The sequence below is a fragment of the Strix aluco genome, chromosome 26, assembly GCF_031877795.1.
Source record: "Strix aluco isolate bStrAlu1 chromosome 26, bStrAlu1.hap1, whole genome shotgun sequence".
Taxonomy (NCBI): domain Eukaryota; kingdom Metazoa; phylum Chordata; class Aves; order Strigiformes; family Strigidae; genus Strix; species Strix aluco.
The window spans coordinates 3868096-3885502 of NC_133956.1; the positions used below are offsets into that span (position 1 = coordinate 3868096).

Sequence of the window (17407 nt, forward strand, 5' to 3'; positions counted from 1 at the left end):
ATTTTCTCCTCTGATAACCACTCTTCCAATTAAATATTCAGACTAATTGATACTTAATGTCTGTAGAGAAAGAACCTGTACGAAGCAAATAAGAAACCAGCTAATCAATCTAATCTGTGAATCGAATTCAGCCAAGATGAATGGGATACAGATGGCTCTGTCTTCAGCAAAGCTGCATCTAAATAAACATGTACAGGACTGCTGGTTTTGTACGTTGCCAGTTTCAGATGGGCATCTCTATACTCTTTATGGCTTATTTGCTCACTGAAGATGAGAACAAGTCAGTTCAGCTTTGCTGCAGTTCAAAATACTCATAAGTCTTGAGAAAAGTGCTTTATTGAATGACCTGCCAGGCTAAGAATTTTGTCCCATGTAGCTGTGACAAGGAATGAGTTTTAAACCTTGTATGTTTTAAGTTTTAAATTACACATTGAAATTTTTATGTGCTCTCTGTGTGTGTGCAGTGACCATTGTCATTGTAATTGTCCAGTGTGAGTTTTCTAATGCAGAAGTGAGCGTACAATAACCTAGACTGTGCCCTTACAGAATTCTAGCTCCTCTAATTCACTGGGCAGGGACTGTGCACACGATTAGTGTACTCTGAAAGTGCCTTTGTGCAACGTAGCCTTACTCTGCCCTGAATGTGAATTAAGCTCCTTCAGTCTCTTGTTTGTCAAGTGTTTCTGTGTGATGTGTGGGTGTGATGTGGCTGTTGTGCTTCGTGTAGCTGCTTATTGTACACTGATTTCCCCATGCAGGCGAGCCAGGAGCACTTAAAACACCAACGTCCTGTGTGTTGTTGCTCAGTTTCTTACGAATGTAGATGACTGAAATCATTCATGAAATCTTGTTTCTATTCAGGTTGAGTATGTAACTCCTACACCAATGGAAGCATAAACTTACCTGACAAAACGGATGGGATAGAATGCACTTAAATTTAAAAATTCATGTTTATTTTTTTTAACTTGTCAGTTATCCTCTCCCTGGAGTGTAAGGCTTTTGTTCATCATCTTTCCCACTTCCAGCAGTATTACTCATTCCTGTTATTAAACTTTTAGTCTACATCAATGCTGTACCCTGAAAAGGGCTGTGTAAAGTCCTGCATTTGTGTCCGACTTCCAGATCAGAACTGCTCAGCTTCCAAATAAAGATGCTTTTTATAACTTCTTGTCCAGCAGACTCGCAGCAGGATGTCAGAACCAAGCTGCTTTCCTTTTGTGTTCACAAATTATTTCCTTAAGCTGACTAACCAGTATTAAATGTAAAATATGCCTTATGACTGCTAGGGACTCAGGATTAACAGGGGTTATCCAAGACAGGGAAGATTGGGGTTTTCTGACAACAAGACAGTTTTGCATGCTTGTTAACTTTTTGTCTTAAATACTTGGTGTGACATTTATATCTGAAAGGGTACTGCTAATCGGTTTAAGTTTCTATTTTACATATACAACGTTGCTCTTATTTGAAACAGTAAGTTTTTGTTCTGTCTGGTAACTAGTTAGTGCATGTGTGTTTAGTTTTCTGGAGAGGAAGTTACTGATCCCCATCTCTAGGTTATATTATTGTCATCTTGAGAGCTAGAGCAGAGGGCTTCTGGAGGCTCTGTCCCTGCTGATCAGCCCTGAAAGTAATCTCTTAGGTTTTTTCGTTCCTATAATTGAAATGAATTATAGACTCATGAAATGGTTTGGGTTGGGAGGGACCTTAAAGCCCCTCTAGTCCCAACCCCCCTGCCACAGGCAGGGACACCTTCCACTAGCCCAGGTTGCTCCAAGCCCTGTCCAACCTGGCCTGGAACCCTTCCAGGGAGGGGGCAGCCACAGCTTCTCTGGGCAACCTGTGCCAGGGCCTCACCACCCTCACAGGGAAGAATTTCTGCCTTAGATCTAATCTAAATCTCCCCTCTTTCAGTTTAAAACCGTTACCCCTCATCCTACCCCTACACCCCTGATCAAGGGTCTCTCCCCCCTTTCCTGTAGCCCTTTTAAGTCCTGGGAGGCCACTCTAAGGTCTCCCCGGAGCCTTCTCTTCTCCAGCTGAAGCCCCCCAACCCTCTCAGCCTGTCCTCACAGGGGGGTGCTCCAGCCCTGGGACCATCGTCTGAGTATCTACTTCTGATGGATGCTGAAATCTGCTGTTTGTTTGTCAGGCACTTAATAATTGAATCTCTGATCTGAGCCGCTAATTTCCCAACACTATGGTAATTGGGCCAGTAGAGGGGGGGGGGGTACATTTTTTTTATCTGGTGGAGGGATAAATGTGGTATCCCTTTACACTTAATATGGTTTGTCAGTAGGTACAGAGCAAGTTGACTTCTTGTTACTGTTTCACTGTCACTTCTGAGGTGCAGGAGGTTTTGTTCATGTTTTAGGGGCTTGATGTATGGAAAAAGTCCAAGCTGTGATTGCTGCAGATATTTTTTTTGGGGGGGTGGGTTGCATATTACACAGTAATAATCATGTCCTGCCTCTAGCTATTTGCACCCTTAAAAAAAACAAACCTCAACCAAAAAAACCCCACCAAAAAACACACAAAAAACTGGCAGTGCAGCTTGGCAAAATTGTTTGTATCCATAGAGGTCTTGCCTTTGGCACATGAGGTGTTGAAACAAGCTGTCTTATGTACTAATTATTCTCAGAGATAACGATGATATCTTCTGGCAATTGGACTAAGAATATTTGTGAAGCAAGGGCTGGTCTACCGCATCTTATTTTACTTTTCTAAAATTTGATATTACCTGCAGAGACAGCCTTGAAGGTTTTAATGTAAATTTCTGTCCATTTGATTCTAATTATTGTACATCTTCTGTGGCACCATTCATGTCCTAAAAGTGCTTGCTGCTTCTTCCTTATCCCCCCTGCCTGAAATGGCATTAGTATACCAGAAGGCTTTCTGCTGTCAGCTGCAGTGGGGGAGATTGTCAATGTTTCATGCAATATGATGGGAGCGATGGAAAGTATAGAATAGAAAAGCAAAAGAATTGGGAATTTAAATTAGAAATCTGGGAGACAATCCTTCTAGCAGACCATTTTCAAGCCACTGTCAACATAGTGCTTGGACTGTTCAGAAACAGAATAACCTTTTGAAATGCCAACTACTTGGATCAATGCTGTGTAGGAAAAAAATAAGTAACTCGGCTTTCTCTCTGTGGATTACTGTCTTTTTGGTAATGAAAAATGCTCTGAGGAACTGTTAGTAACAGCATATTAGTTACAGCAGGAGAACCTCAATGCTGTGGGATCACATTGACTACTTCAAAGAAGGAGGTGCACTGCAGTGGATGCTTATGCCAACAGATTGGGCTTGAACAGAAGAAAGGAAAAAAAATGTGTCTCTTAGAAAAGCATCTGAGTGCCTTCTGGGTCTTTTAAAACTTTAATTTTTATATAAATTGTGTTTAATTTTTGTGCAGTTGCCATGTGATTATGGAATTGCATTAACCGAGTAAACTAAGCCACAAGGATATATTATTCACCAGTTACTGATACTTAGGAGGAGTAAGCTGAATTGAGTTGTCTTTAAGTTGATCCATCAATCTTCCCTGAAGCATTTGGAAAAATACTGAGTCTTGGAGGTGATTACTGATTAATTCTCTTCGTCAGTGAGATCAGAAATGATATGTGATAGTGCTGAGAAAAGAAAATGGGTAAATCTGCATTTATAGTAATGACAAACCGAAAGAAATTGGCCTTGGTTGTATAAACAGCACAATGTAATAATCTGCAACTACAAACCCTCATTTTAAAAATAGTTGTGTGTCAAAATGACTTGTAGTTTGTGCAGCAATAGAGAAAAGTATCTTCTAGAAGTCAGGTTTTCTTCACCCGCCCTTTGTAAATAACTTTTCCAATAAGCCTGGAAATAAGAGACTTAAGCAGAAAATGAAATGGTAGAAAGAATAATAATAAAAAAAAAAATGCTGTCTTATTGGGTCATTTATCATTGTAACAGTAGTGCAGACTATTACGGAGGGGAGGAGGGAAGACTCCACGCACTAGTCTGTGCTTGTAGCAGCGAAGCTTTATGACAGTGTATTGGTTTACCTTGATGATGTGCTTTCATTTTAGAAAGGGGGCAACAGAAAGGGTGTTTTTAATCTCCTTGTATTTCTGTGAAAATGATGGATGACCTCTCTGTCTATATACAGAGAAGAGCTTTGACTTACCGTTCCACAGGAGGAAATTTTTAGGCTGAAAATGTTTGGCTGGACTTCATAAGATGGATAAGAACATGGTTACACACCAGAGAGTGCAAGGAGTACGTGTGGTTTTGAGGGGAAACGAACTTCACGTGTGTGGGGTTTTTTTTTAAATTAAATTGTATCTCTAGCTAATTACAGCAGGTCTGGGATAGAAACCATAAACCATACAGGAAACATTTGGTCCCTGCATTATGATGGATTATTAGCTTCCTAACTCATTTTAGATAGTAAGAAGCATTTATTTGCTCTATAAATTGCAGAAAACATCTGCTCTGGTACTTAAAGCTATAGCAAAAACTATGGCATAATGAAAAGGAATAATTAAAATTGGTAAAATTTTACTTTAAAACTTATTTCTAAACAAGTCCGTCGACAGATAAATTTCCGATGGTTTTGTCTGCCATTGACTTGGAAGAGATTAGTTTTGTCTGTATTAATTCTCTTCTGCCCCTTTGGAATTGCACTACAATAGCTGATCACTTGCTGTATGGAGATTGATCATGTTTTACATATGTTATTCTGTCTTTTGACTGTTTAAGGTCATCTGTACAGATAGAAGTGATTGTTTCACAACAGAACAAAAGCTTTTAACTGTATGGTGGTCTGAAAAAATCAGATGTGTGGAAGTACTCTAATCAAAGGACTCCAGTAAGTCGAACTGGTGAAGTTGCCACTCTTTTACTCCTGAGCCTACTGTGAGCTCATTTGTAGTGGCTAGTAAATCAGGGAGTCTTTGTGTTTGAATGGACGCTCAAGGTGTATAATTCCCACTTTACACCTGCTAGCAGTTTCTAAGAAAAAGAAACTCCTCTCTGCAGCATTTAGTGAAGGAAGGGTTGCAGGCGAGCAGCACCAGCTGCTCATAGGCAGTTATATTCTATCGGTTTGTGGTTTAGTGGTGTGGCTACTGGTTTTTTATAAACAACAGAAGCACCCAGAGTTTGATCAGTTCTTGCTGAGTTTAGTCCTGACTCCTTTGTGATTACGGTGAAAGTCATAATGAAGGGCAGGTCAGCCTCATTTTCCCGTAAGTTACCCCAAGTCCCCTGTGATCCTTCAGACTCAAAGGATGAATATTTGACACTTGGAGCATGCTTGAAAAGCTAAGGTGGAAGGGACATCCATGACGCTTTGGCTCTGTGTTCAGGCAGGTTTGAATGATGTATCATGAGTGTGTAACACTTCCTGATCCCGATTCTCACAAATTTAATGTACACAGCTCTGGCTGGTCTCTTACCTACACTAAGTAAAAAGGAAGGCTGTGGCTTGCGGCCTCCCGTAATTCCTCCTGGTTTGGGAAGTAGACATCCTTTCTGGTCATGTTTGTGTGCATTCTACAGATCACACAGGTTTCATCTTTCTTTACAGCACAGTCTGGACCAGCCCCATGAGCACTGCAAGTACAGAGCCTGTACTGAAACCAGCGGGAATGCCATGAACCAGATGGCTTAAGAAGTTTGAACTAATGTCAGTGCTCTGTTGCCAAAAATACAAATTCAGCTTGTCCTGTGCCAGCACCTCCGATTTATTTGAGCTTTACCTGATCAGTGCTTCTTTTCCTAGAATACTAAATACCCAAAATAAATCCTGGTATATCTTATTTGAGCAAGTTTGACATAGTGTTGGTTATAGGGAAGAGGCTATTAACAGCTGTCTTACTTTCACAGTTATCACTTTATTGTAGACATGTATGTGGAAATTATTTATAGATACTTGTCGATGTAAAGTGTGTGATTTATGTGCATTCCTTTACGTTGTCCTACCCACCATTTTTTCACTTATTTATGAAAACCTATATTAAAACCAATCAGCTGTTGGCAGAAAACAGTCTGTTAATGCTTCCTACAGCATCTTACTCTCTTCAGTTAATGTTTGCTCTTTCTAAAACATTTAGTTTCTGTTTATCAGAAGATTAAATTGAACTGCTATATCATCGCCCAGCGACTGTCCAGCTCTATCACTTCACATACTGAACACGGTGAAAACACATACCTAGTAACGCCTGCTGATGGGTTTTCCATTTTTGGTTTGTGTGCTATGGTTGAATGAATATTTGGTTAGGTTTGCAAATTCTTTTCCTCCTACAACAGAGTACAAAGTGCTGAAATGATGTGTGGTCTTCAATATGAAATGTGTATTTGTTTCGTACTATTACTATTTGCCTATTAAAAGTTGTTTTTTTTCTTTTTAAAGGTACATTTGACAACAGTTTATACTATATTAAAAGGAATTCTTCTTACCAGAAATTCAGGTGTAGCTGGAAAGACAGCTTAGTAGAGCTGTAGAAAGTGGGATGTGAGCATTTAAGTTACATAAGTGTATTATAGACCATGCTCCTTTATAGGCTGCTTCTTGCTGTTAATTTACCCAGTAGACCTCTTCAGTGCCGTTTCAGCCTATTACAGATGTATTTTTATGAATTTCCATAAGTTTGATGAGTCCACATTTAACCTATTGATTTGTTCACACAGGATGTTCTTGTGCCTCGTATCTCTCACTAGCATTTTAGGTTGAGATTTTCCTGCACTGAAGCCCAAAAGAGCTAAGTGTTTTCATTATGAGGACAAAGAGCTCTTACCGTTCATCTGCGCTAGTGAATGTCAAGAAGGGCAGCTCATTTGGGCTTTTGTGACTCTTTTTCCCAAGTCTTAATGTTCAACTACCACTAATTCTGTATGGAACTTCAGGAAATAAAAACATCTTTATCTTTTTTTAATGAACATTTAAAAACTTTTAAATCAATAACTGATGGAGCAAATTAGGATTGACAGAGAGGCGTATTAGCTTTAAATAAGTATGTAACAGTGCTCAAAAAATGGTTGACTGTTCACCTGTGATGCCTTTTCATTCTAAGACTCAATAATCTTATTTTGAAAATGTGAGGAAAAAAGTAAGGTTAGCTGGGTGCCTCTCTTTAGAAATGTGTTTTATTTAACCGATTTTTGTTGAAAATATTTTAATTAATAAGCTTGCATGAGTCTTCAAGAGCTTTCAAAAGCTACAGTTAAGCATATAGCAGATGGTCTCTGTTCAGGAGCAATTAAAACTAAATTTACTGACTCCTGAACTGTGGATGACTTAGCACGTTCTCTTTATTCAACATGCGCGTCGTGTACTTCAAAGGGGGGAAAAAAAGGTTTAGGTGAGAATTCAGCAGTATGCTCCATAGCTCAGCTATAACTAACAAATGAAACTCATAATTTGTTGAGAAAAGTAAAATTTGTTCATATGTGCAACTGTCCTTATTTACAACTTCTGAGACTTACCCATTTCACTTCTGCTAGAAGGGGAAAAATATAATTCCATAGGATTTGTTTTACAACTCTGCAGTGCATGGAGGAAAACAAAATTCCTGTGGGAGGTTGTGAAGTGTGTGTATAGCTATACATACAGGTATATATGTATAGTTATATAAAACATTATTAATTAGCGAGGATAGACATAATTTCTGAGAGTTGATTATTTTAAGTATGAAGGGTTTGGGGGGTTGGCAGATGGTATGATGTTTATTCTGCTTATTTTTATATAACGTGCTTGAACCTTTGGGTAACTGGGAAATAAAGTTGAAATTGTCTTTTAAAATTGTCTTTCTTAGGTTGGAACAAGATATTAAAAAGTTAAAGGCTGACCTGCAAGCGAGCAGGCAGATCGAGCAGGAGCTACGTAGTCAGATCAGTTCTCTGACTAACACAGAGCGGGGAATTCGATCTGAAATCGGACAGCTCCGGCAGGAAAATGAACTGCTTCAGAACAAGTATGTGCTTCTACACAGCTGTGTAAATTAGTTGCTGATGACTGTAGTCTGGTAAAGGGGAAGTGTTACGTTAAGACTCTACAAAGTTTGAGGCACTGGTCTGTAAATCCAGCAAGACTCATTTGGGACCATTGACAGCAAGTTATTTTTAGTAAGTAAAATCATCTATTAAATCCCATACCTGTTACCTTCCAGATTACACAATGCTGTACAAATGAAACAAAAAGATAAACAAATGATCAGCCAGTTGGAGAAGAAACTAAAGGCAGAGCAGGAGGCACGAGCCTTCGTAGAAAAACAATTAATGGAAGAAAAGAAAAGAAAGAAGTTGGAAGAAGCAACTGCTGCACGTGCTGTCGCATTTGCTGCTGCTACAAGGTACTTCGTTCTACCCCAGAAGCAAGCTCAGCTCCAGAAAATTACTGAAATGTAGCTGTTGCTACTGAAATGTGTTTAGGGGGGATTTGGGGACGCATTTTTCACTCTTCTGTACGTGAAGGAGTAGTCTGTATTTGATTTTTTTATTTTTTTTTTTTAAAAAAAGAGCTTTATTTGTATTAAGAGGTTTATTTGCGTTTAGGCAGTGGGAGGACTGGGAGATTTCTTTCCGTGAAGCTGAGTCTCAGTACTCATGTACATCACATTTACAGGGTGTAAAGGGTGAATATGCTCTAAATTATCGCCTGTACCTTGACTGTGCTGACAGAGAGATGTTGTACCCTGCATGGGTCAGTCTGCTTTAAAAAATGGAACATCCCCTTTCATGTGGGGACTGTGAATCGAGGATTCATGCAATGATGTTGGCTAAAATATTGTCTTGATGTCACATCTTGGAAGTTTTCTGCTCTAGCCAGTGACTACCAGTGCTCAGCACAGTGGTGGTTCAGTAGTAACATAGGTGTATAGATGGGAAGTTTTTCAAGATGAAAGCATGGCACAAGTGTGGATGACTTTAATATGCAGTGCTCCAAATAGCTAAAAAAAATTATTTCTGCTTTTCTGTTCTCCATATTTTATAAATATTCCAAATTTCTAAGACTTGAGGCATAACACCGAATAACTTTTTGCAGCTTTTTGCATTGTTACCATAAGGGAAATTCTCTTGCTGAGAACAAAGTTAGTTTTCTTTTTTTATTCTTCAATATTTATATTAATTTTCATGTTATAAACAGTTCAGGAATGATAGCTTCATTCTTATTTTATTTTCTTCTCTCTTAATGTTTTTTCTGCAGAGGAGAATGTACTGAAACTTTACGAAATCGTATCCGAGAGCTGGAGACAGAGTGCAAGAAGCTAACAATTGACATAAAGCTGAAGGAAGATCAGATACGAGAACTAGAAATGAAAGTTCAGGTAATGAGAAAGCACCAGAGGCTTAGATCAGCATCACAATGAGTGCTTTCAGCCCTCTGAAATTGGTGGATCTACATAAAAGGCAATCAGCACTGTCAAGAATTATGCTCTTCAGATGTCTGTCTTGCATGTCTTGCATCAGGCTTTGTAAGAATGTGGGTATGAGAAAGGTTAATAGTCTCAGCTCCACACCATTCAGTTGTTTAAATTATTAGAATTTTCTCCCCGAGCCAATGGTCTGGATAGACTGAGAATATAATCTCAACAACATTGTTTGTCTAATGTGAGGAGGTTGTTGCCAGTATGTATCATAAATTTCACTGCTAGCAAGTAAGATTGCTGACTCAATGCAGTCTTAATCACCAGCCAGACATATTTTTTTTTTTGGTGAAAGTGCTTGAATATGGAAAGTACGTTGTGGTAGACTTGTAGCAGACACGTTGTCTGGCGTGTTAGAGTTTAAGAGCTCAAATGTGTGAGTTGAAGTTGACCTTATTCCTTTAAAATGTCTGTTCCTAAAGATGTACTCGGACTGTCAACTGACAATTTGCATGAATATGTATTTTTAATGTCTTGTGGTTTTTTAGACACTCTTCAAAATCCACCTGGTGTTATTGTGAACTTGTTTCCAAATAACATATGCAGCCTTGTTGTTCCTGGGTTTACCGAACCCTTGAAAGCAAGTATGGTTTATCCATGCAGAATAGGAGCATGGCTTTCAAATAACTAAAACCAGCTATAGTCAAGCTTTTTAATTTTATTAGCATCTTCAAACTGTTAGAGAAGCCTTTTGGTACAGGTGTTACTATTTTTGCTGTTGTATTATTTCTTCATTTAAAAGTATAGAACTCTTTTTGTGTGTGTGTGTGTGTATAGTATTTCTTTTTTTTTCATAGTCAAAATGTTATTGCATACTTCCCAGCCACAAGGTGCCTGTTTCTTATGTGCAGAATACTCGCTCCCTCCTTTTCTTTTTTTCTAAATTTCTGGGTTTGCAGCCCAGTTAGGTTCAGTGTGGGAAGTATTGTGAGATAAAGAAATCCCTCTCATCAGCCAACTGAAATAGCTTAAAATACTGATTTAGTATCACTTTAAACTGTCTAGCAAGAGATCAGTCCCCAGTCTAGCCATTTTGCTTGTGGGAAGTGTTTTCATACTCCACAGCTTGGCTGAGAGGACTCTGCGGCTGCTTAGCTGGCACCTGGAAGTGCTGAGGAGGATTTCTGGGTGGAGGGTCTCGATACGGATGATAGAGGGCTGAGAAGCAGAGTAAATGGTACTTGCTCACCGCACTGTAATTATGCATTATACAATATGGCTTTAATCACTTGTATGATGGTCATGTATAATTACTGAAGGTAATATTACAGTGTCCTTAATTAACCATCATTTTAATTTTACAGTATTAATACCAGGCCCAGTGGTGTGCTGTGGGGAAGAGAAAGACTTCTCAGTATATCTCATGTGTAAAGTCGATGAGAATAACATTTGTCCTAATTACTCCTACAGGAACTGCGGAAGTACAAGGAAAATGAGAAGGATACGGAGGTGTTAATGTCAGCACTTTCAGCCATGCAGGATAAAACACAGCACTTAGAGAACAGCCTGAGTGCAGAGACAAGAATCAAGCTGGATCTGTTCTCTGCGTTAGGAGATGCAAAACGGCAGCTTGAGATTGCCCAAGGTAACATGGGATAGTTTAATTCAACACATAGTACTGACTGAAATCATGAGAACAGAACATCCTACCTTTTTATTCAGGGGTGGGCTCCAGCCCCCGCTCAGCATTTCAGCTTTCAGGGCTTTGTGAATGTGAGCCTAAGCTGATCAGCTGCCCTTATTTCCCCAAGCTATTGAACTGAAGACAGTAAATGTCAGGCTGGGCGTTTAAGTTAATTTATGATGATTTTCTACGTTTTTATAAACCATTACCTTAAAGTTGGAGAACTTAATTTTGAAGAGCTAGAAGATAAAGTAATAGTTGCCATCTATTAATCCCTTGTCCTTGGATCCTAATAATATTTTACTATTCCTGAAGTAAATACAACCTAAATGTGGGGAGAAAAAATAACGCAATCTGTCTTAAACTTCACGCTGGTGAGGTCAGTGGGGATGCTGGTGTCCGTGTTGGGCCGGTGTTGCAGCCACCAGAGGGAGCATGAAGCCAGGATAAAACCCTGCCCAGACTGTCCTTTGTTCAGCTGTTCAAACCGTGAAGCAAAATTAAATAACCTTTTGATTTAGTACCTGTTTAGTTTCCTTGCAGAAGTTTGCTTGGTTGCAGGAAAATTTGATTAGAGTGAGAAATTTTTTTTTGTTTCACGTTGGCGTTTCTCTTTACGTAGTTTCATAAATTGCTGCAGTGATGTTGTGAGTGTGCACAAAGAGGGTTTAGAAAAATGATGAGGACAGTTTTGAAAATAAAGTAAATAACACATTTAATAAGCAAACACATGTGCTCATATGAGGTGCTTGTAAAATGTGAACAGAAAAGTGCAGAAAAAAGTTGAGCCATGGAAGAAATCTTTTGGTATGGTGCAGCTGCGTACCCAAACAGTGCAAAATCTACTGGAAGTGCTGTGTCTAGTTGTGTTACATGGTAACTAGAGATAATTAAACTTGGGTCATTAAGACGAACCAGGAGTCACTTGAGTTGTGGTTATACTGGTACCACATTAGAGTGCTGAATGTCTTCTGGGGGTTTCGCTTCAATAGCTCTCATCATTGAACAGCTGGTGGAGGGTGAGAACATGCTGCTGGTTCTAAGTGATGTTATTTGCTGTTTTCAGGGCAAATCATTCAAAAAGATCAGGAAATCAAGGACCTAAAACAGAAGATTGCAGAAGTTATGGCAGTAATGCCCAGCATAACATACACTGCAGCCACCAGCACTCTGAGTCCTGTTTCCCCACATTACTCTTCCAAATTTGTGGAGACCAGCCCTTCTGGACTTGATCCCAATGCCTCTGTTTATCAGCCCTTGAAGAAATGAATGCCAATTTTCTTTTTGCCCAGTAATTTTGTCATGCTGAAGGCATCACACAGGAGTGTCTCTTGCAGTCAAGATGAAATTGTATTGTGTGAGACTGTATTTGTTGTCATTTAAAACAGGATAAAAGAACATCTGGATTGACTAGAACTGCCCATCAGTTTTTCTTGTAAATTTTTAGAAAACCTCACAGAACTTTGCAATTTATTTTCCTTGGCCAATGCATTAAAAACAATTCTTGGTTTTCAAGTAGCCAATTTTGCCTTTTTATGTACTCTTGCATGGTTTCCTCTTGAAAAACACAGGGCTTTGCTTGATTTTGAACCCTTTCTTTTTTTTTTTTTTTTAATAATCTAGTTGAATTTGCAGATTCATTCAGAAATAGTGAGGAAAAACCTTTAGTTTTTACAGCGAAAGGGTTAAATAATCTAACAAAGCTTTGATTGATAGATGTATTAAATACAAATATGTGATGTTGCGGAAGATAATTTGATTACCCCTCAAAGGACCAAACAAATTTCAGGGGCGTTGTTTAAGGGAAAGAATAAGAGAATAGATGATGATGTGACAGTGGTTGTTGTGTGAAATATTAATATTCCCATTGGTGTTTTTAGTCATTGAGAATTGCTAACAGTCTTGTTCACAGTGCCTTGGGAAAAGACATTTCAAGAGGAAACTTGATAGTTTAAACTATTTTTTCCCCCTTCACTGTCATCTAGCTTATATATCAAGCTCATTACAGAGTCTACTGCAAATTGTACATGGTAATTTGGATGTTCATTATAAACCAAGGTTACATCTTCTGTTTATTTTAATATAAACTCAGCAGTGTTCTGTAACTTGCCTTGATTATACTGCATCGTGGAAGGCACCATATTAATACAGGAAGCGTTATTGTGAAGGCGGAACTGTGCAATGTACTGTATACAAGAGACTGTAAAGCTGGCTAATAAAAGCTGCAGTTCTGGGTTTTTTTATTTTATTCAACTGTGATTTACACTTTATATCACCTTGTGTTTGACAATTTAAATGGAGCTGAATATTTTTCAGCTGTTGTGCCAAGGACTTTTTAAGGAGTTTTAAAGGAAACTCATAAATTGCACAAAGGTTTAAGTTAAAATGTATATTATACATTGATAGAAAGTGTTTGCACTGGCGACTTCTGAAGTGTTTCAGATTTTCTGAGGGTGGGGATTGGAGGGGTGGGAAGCAAAATTGTATTGGAAACTAGCAAAATTACAAACCCAACATTGTGATTTTACAAACATGCAGTGGACTCTGGAAGGACAAAGTTCTTCCAAAAAGAAATTTTTTAAAAAATTTTTCATGTTAATTGGCACGTATGCCTCATTAAAAACAGACATGAAGTAGGACACGCAAGTCAGTAGAAGTATTAAAGTTTCATCACTTTAATCACAGATATTCTTTTGGGATAAAACTTCTAGCTTTAGCCAGGTGTGCATGTTGCTGTCATTTGCATTTTTGAATCATCTTGTGTAATTGTCACCATAAAAGTGTTACTCAGAAATGTCATAGGTTTTTCATCTTTGTGCAAAACATGAAATATTGTCACTGACTTTTTGTGTTGAGGTTCCCCCATTTTGCTGCCTACTTTGGCACAATTTTCATTCAATACTTGGTCTTGGCTGCATTCTTTTTTTCTGTGGGGTTTACAAAGAATAAACATTTTCTTGCAGATAAAAAAAAAAATTTATTTTTGCTTTTTTAACTGACCTGATTTAGCCTGGTATAAAGAATACATTTTGTTTAAAGAGCGCTGTTATTCCAGGTAAGTCTTCTTCACTTCTGTGAAACAGAAGGAAGAACAGATGCTTTTTGTATTTGATGTATAAAGTTAGCAAGTTACCCTGTTTGTGGGCTCTTAAAAAAAAAAAAAAAGGTAAATTTCTTGAGAATTGCCAAGGTATGTCTGTAAGTTTAGCCTTTGTTCCTTTCCAGTCATTCTCCCTACTGCAAAAGCAAAGCCAAGATGGATGATTTGGAGGTTTAAGCATTGTCCTTGTCTAGACAAAAAGAAAGAACAACTTGTCCCTGGTTTTCAGTATATCTGCTTAATTCTCTTAGCAGCCACAGTTCCCGCTGTAAAATTTTTTATTGGGAGTCCTGCAGTTGTATTCAAGGTAAATGAGCTGTCTTTCACATCTTTGCTTTGGCTACTGCCATAGTTGTTCCTGACATGGGTGTTCTTCTCTGACTGTGTTGGGTCTCCAGGTAAAAGTTTTCAGGTACCAAGAAATTCCAACCTCAACTATTCTGTGATTCTGCTGCAAGCACTACCAGAAATTCCCAGTTCCCTGAGGACACATTCTTTTTTTTTTTTTTTCCTCTTCTCAAACCACCACCAGTCTGACATACCCATAGATCATCTCCTAATCAAAATACATTATAGATAAGTTTGCAATATTAACAGATCACGTTGCAGTGCAGCAGAAGTTGCATTCTCTAGTACCCCCCTCAGTTCAAACGGAAATGTTCCTTTAGGAAAGGTGAAAGTATTTTCAGGCAGCAGTCTGCTATGCAGGATAAGTGGAGTGAGGGGAAGGAGGTAATTTAAGCACTCAAATCTTATACCAGCCAACCTCTGGATCTTTAAATATTTAAATGCCTGAAATGGAAAATATCCTAATGACTCATCATAAATTGTACTTACAAGATTAATATATGGGGAATTTAAGAACATAAGACTGCAGAAGGGTCACCTAGGATATTGTTTTTTCTACAGTCAATTTTGAAATATTACTGCAGGATAAATTCTCTAGAGAGATCAGCCAAAGAAAAACTGAAATATCCAGAACTTTTTCCAGCCAGCCTAAGTCTAGGAAGAAAAGGTGTGATGGAAAGGCAGGACTTCTCTGCAACGGCTCTGAGCACCTCGGGGTTTATGCTCACTAAAACTTTAAGTAGAGTGGAAAGCAGTATGTAATTTTATTTTTAATATTTCATGAAAAGCTCCTTTATTCATAGAATCTATCCTATAACTGTGCTAAGATGAACTAGCTCCCCTTTCTTAGCATATTTCATGGTGATGGGGAAGGGAGGGCTTAAAAGCATGTATTGAACTCAGCCTTGCTTTGTCAGATAACTCCCGGAAAGTAAAAAATTGCTGCTTTGACTGAAATGTCCTCTCTGGCCAGCTGGAAATGAAGCTGGAGATACCAACTTCAGTGCAGGAAAGCAGGTGAACTTCCATCTACCTTAAAGGAGCTATTTCCGCTGAAGTGTTTAAGCAAAACAAACTTGTGGTTTGTTTTTCCTTTTTCTTTCTTAATTGTTAAATCCGATTTGGAAGTTGTTGGCTTACCCCAGAATTGCCTTAAGCACACTGGAATTGCACACTAGAGTAACTGGCTCCAAGACAGTTCCTTAGACCAAAAGAAACGTGCCTTTTGGCAATTCCTGATCCTGCCATTATTGTGTCCAGGAGCTTGCTGCTCCAGATACGTTGTTATTGATGACATTTGTATGAAACAGATGGATTTTTTTTTAAACTTCAAAATAAAAATCGGACTCCTTCCAATAGCATTTGATAGAAAACGCTCTATTAAGAAGTTTAACCCTTTTCCTTTACCAATAGTGCCTGCTGTTGAGAGTAAGACTGTTCCCAGGATTAGCATCTGAGAGTGGAAAGAGAGCCTAAGCCAAAGTCTGCACCTGACCTTGTCCAAACAGTTTTGTGTACTACTGGCACTGAGCACCCGGTAGTGCAGCACCTTGATCATCTGCAATAGTAAGTTGCTGGGGTTTGAGGTTTTTTTTAACCTTACAAGCTTTAGTCATAAGCTCAATGATTATTAAATACTCACATAGGAATTAGTGTTTCTTTACTACTGGACACTTCCTTTTCTTGTAATTTGGAAGTCAAGGTCAGAAATAGACCTTTAGCAAGTTAATACATAATAGATTATAAAAATGAAATCTGAGATGCCACAGTATCTTAATTGAATCAGCTTCTATGATGCACTAAAATAATACACAACCATTTGACTAAAGCATTCTAATAAAGGAGAATAGGCAGAAAAAAGGGCAAGAATCCATTTCAATCAAGTTCAGATGTAAGTGGCTCATTTACCTATAATGTCTCTGAGTGGTAATTATGCTGTTGTAGAGCATGTTGTCAGGTTCAGAAAATATTGGGTTTTACTGCTTACAATGAAAATCTTTAAACTATATGTCTTACATAATTAACAAGAAATTATTTCCCATCAAAATTTAGCTGGTATGAACAATAATGGTTTGATTATAATAAAATAATAGTGGCAGTTAGTGAAAGTGTAGCCTGCTCTCTTTACATTTCTGGAAATGTTCCAGGAGTAGTACATTTTTTTTGTGGGGAAACACAGCTTTTTCCTGCCCTACCCCAAAACATTAGCTTAACAATTTCCTTTCCCTAACAAACACAGCTGTAATGCAGTACCCTGATCATAAACCAAGTGTCAGCTTCAGGTGAATTTTCTTATCCTTTGCTTTCAGGCCATTTCATTCAAAGTCTGATTGAAACATTCCTTATGCAAAATGCATGACAAGCATTTTAAAGACAATTTAAGATGGTGCTAAAACCAAGGAATTCTTACAAGATTGAAATAACCAGCTTTTTACAATCTTTATCTCCATAATTGCTCACTTAATCTGATCTGTTTCCTCATGTGTTTGCCACTATATCCTAACTTTCATTAACCTTGACTAAACAACTTGGTCTCTTGATGATCTTTTTAGTCAGTCTCTTATTTTTTGTAACCTCTTCAGGTGTATTGTCACTTAAAACCATCTGTTTATCTGTAATTTTTTTAAGAAATAGGCTTAGGTTTTGGGGTTTTTGTAAATCTCTCTATGAATTAACTGCCATACAGAATAATTGTAAGCAATTCTTATTATAAGAAGATTTATGCTTCAGCTGCTTTTAGTCAAAAAGCAAACCAAAGCGATTATATAGGGTGCATCCATTACCCATGGGAATGCATTTCTGTCTGCAAAGTTCCTGGGGCTCTTTGGAGGGCAGCAGGGCCCTGCATCTGTAAAGAAAGAGAACCATAGGCCATCCTTAGCAACTTAAGTTTTGAAATATTGAACTGTTTTGATGGGGAAAAAAAAG

General features: G+C 38.2%; 1 protein-coding gene across 2 annotated transcripts in view; it reads left to right on the top strand.

Moving 5' to 3' along the window:
• Positions 1-13279, top strand: part of MACO1 (macoilin 1) — a 30123-nt gene extending 16844 nt beyond the window's left edge. For both annotated transcript variants that reach the window (XM_074850679.1, XM_074850678.1), the window contains exons 7-11: positions 7797-7955; positions 8151-8333; positions 9188-9308; positions 10818-10992; positions 12098-13279. In XM_074850679.1, coding sequence (XP_074706780.1) covers positions 7797-7955; positions 8151-8333; positions 9188-9308; positions 10818-10992; positions 12098-12300 — 841 coding nt within the window. In that variant the 3' untranslated portion in view covers positions 12301-13279. The remainder of the gene's footprint in view (positions 1-7796; positions 7956-8150; positions 8334-9187; positions 9309-10817; positions 10993-12097) is intronic.
• Positions 13280-17407: the final 4128 nt, after the last annotated feature.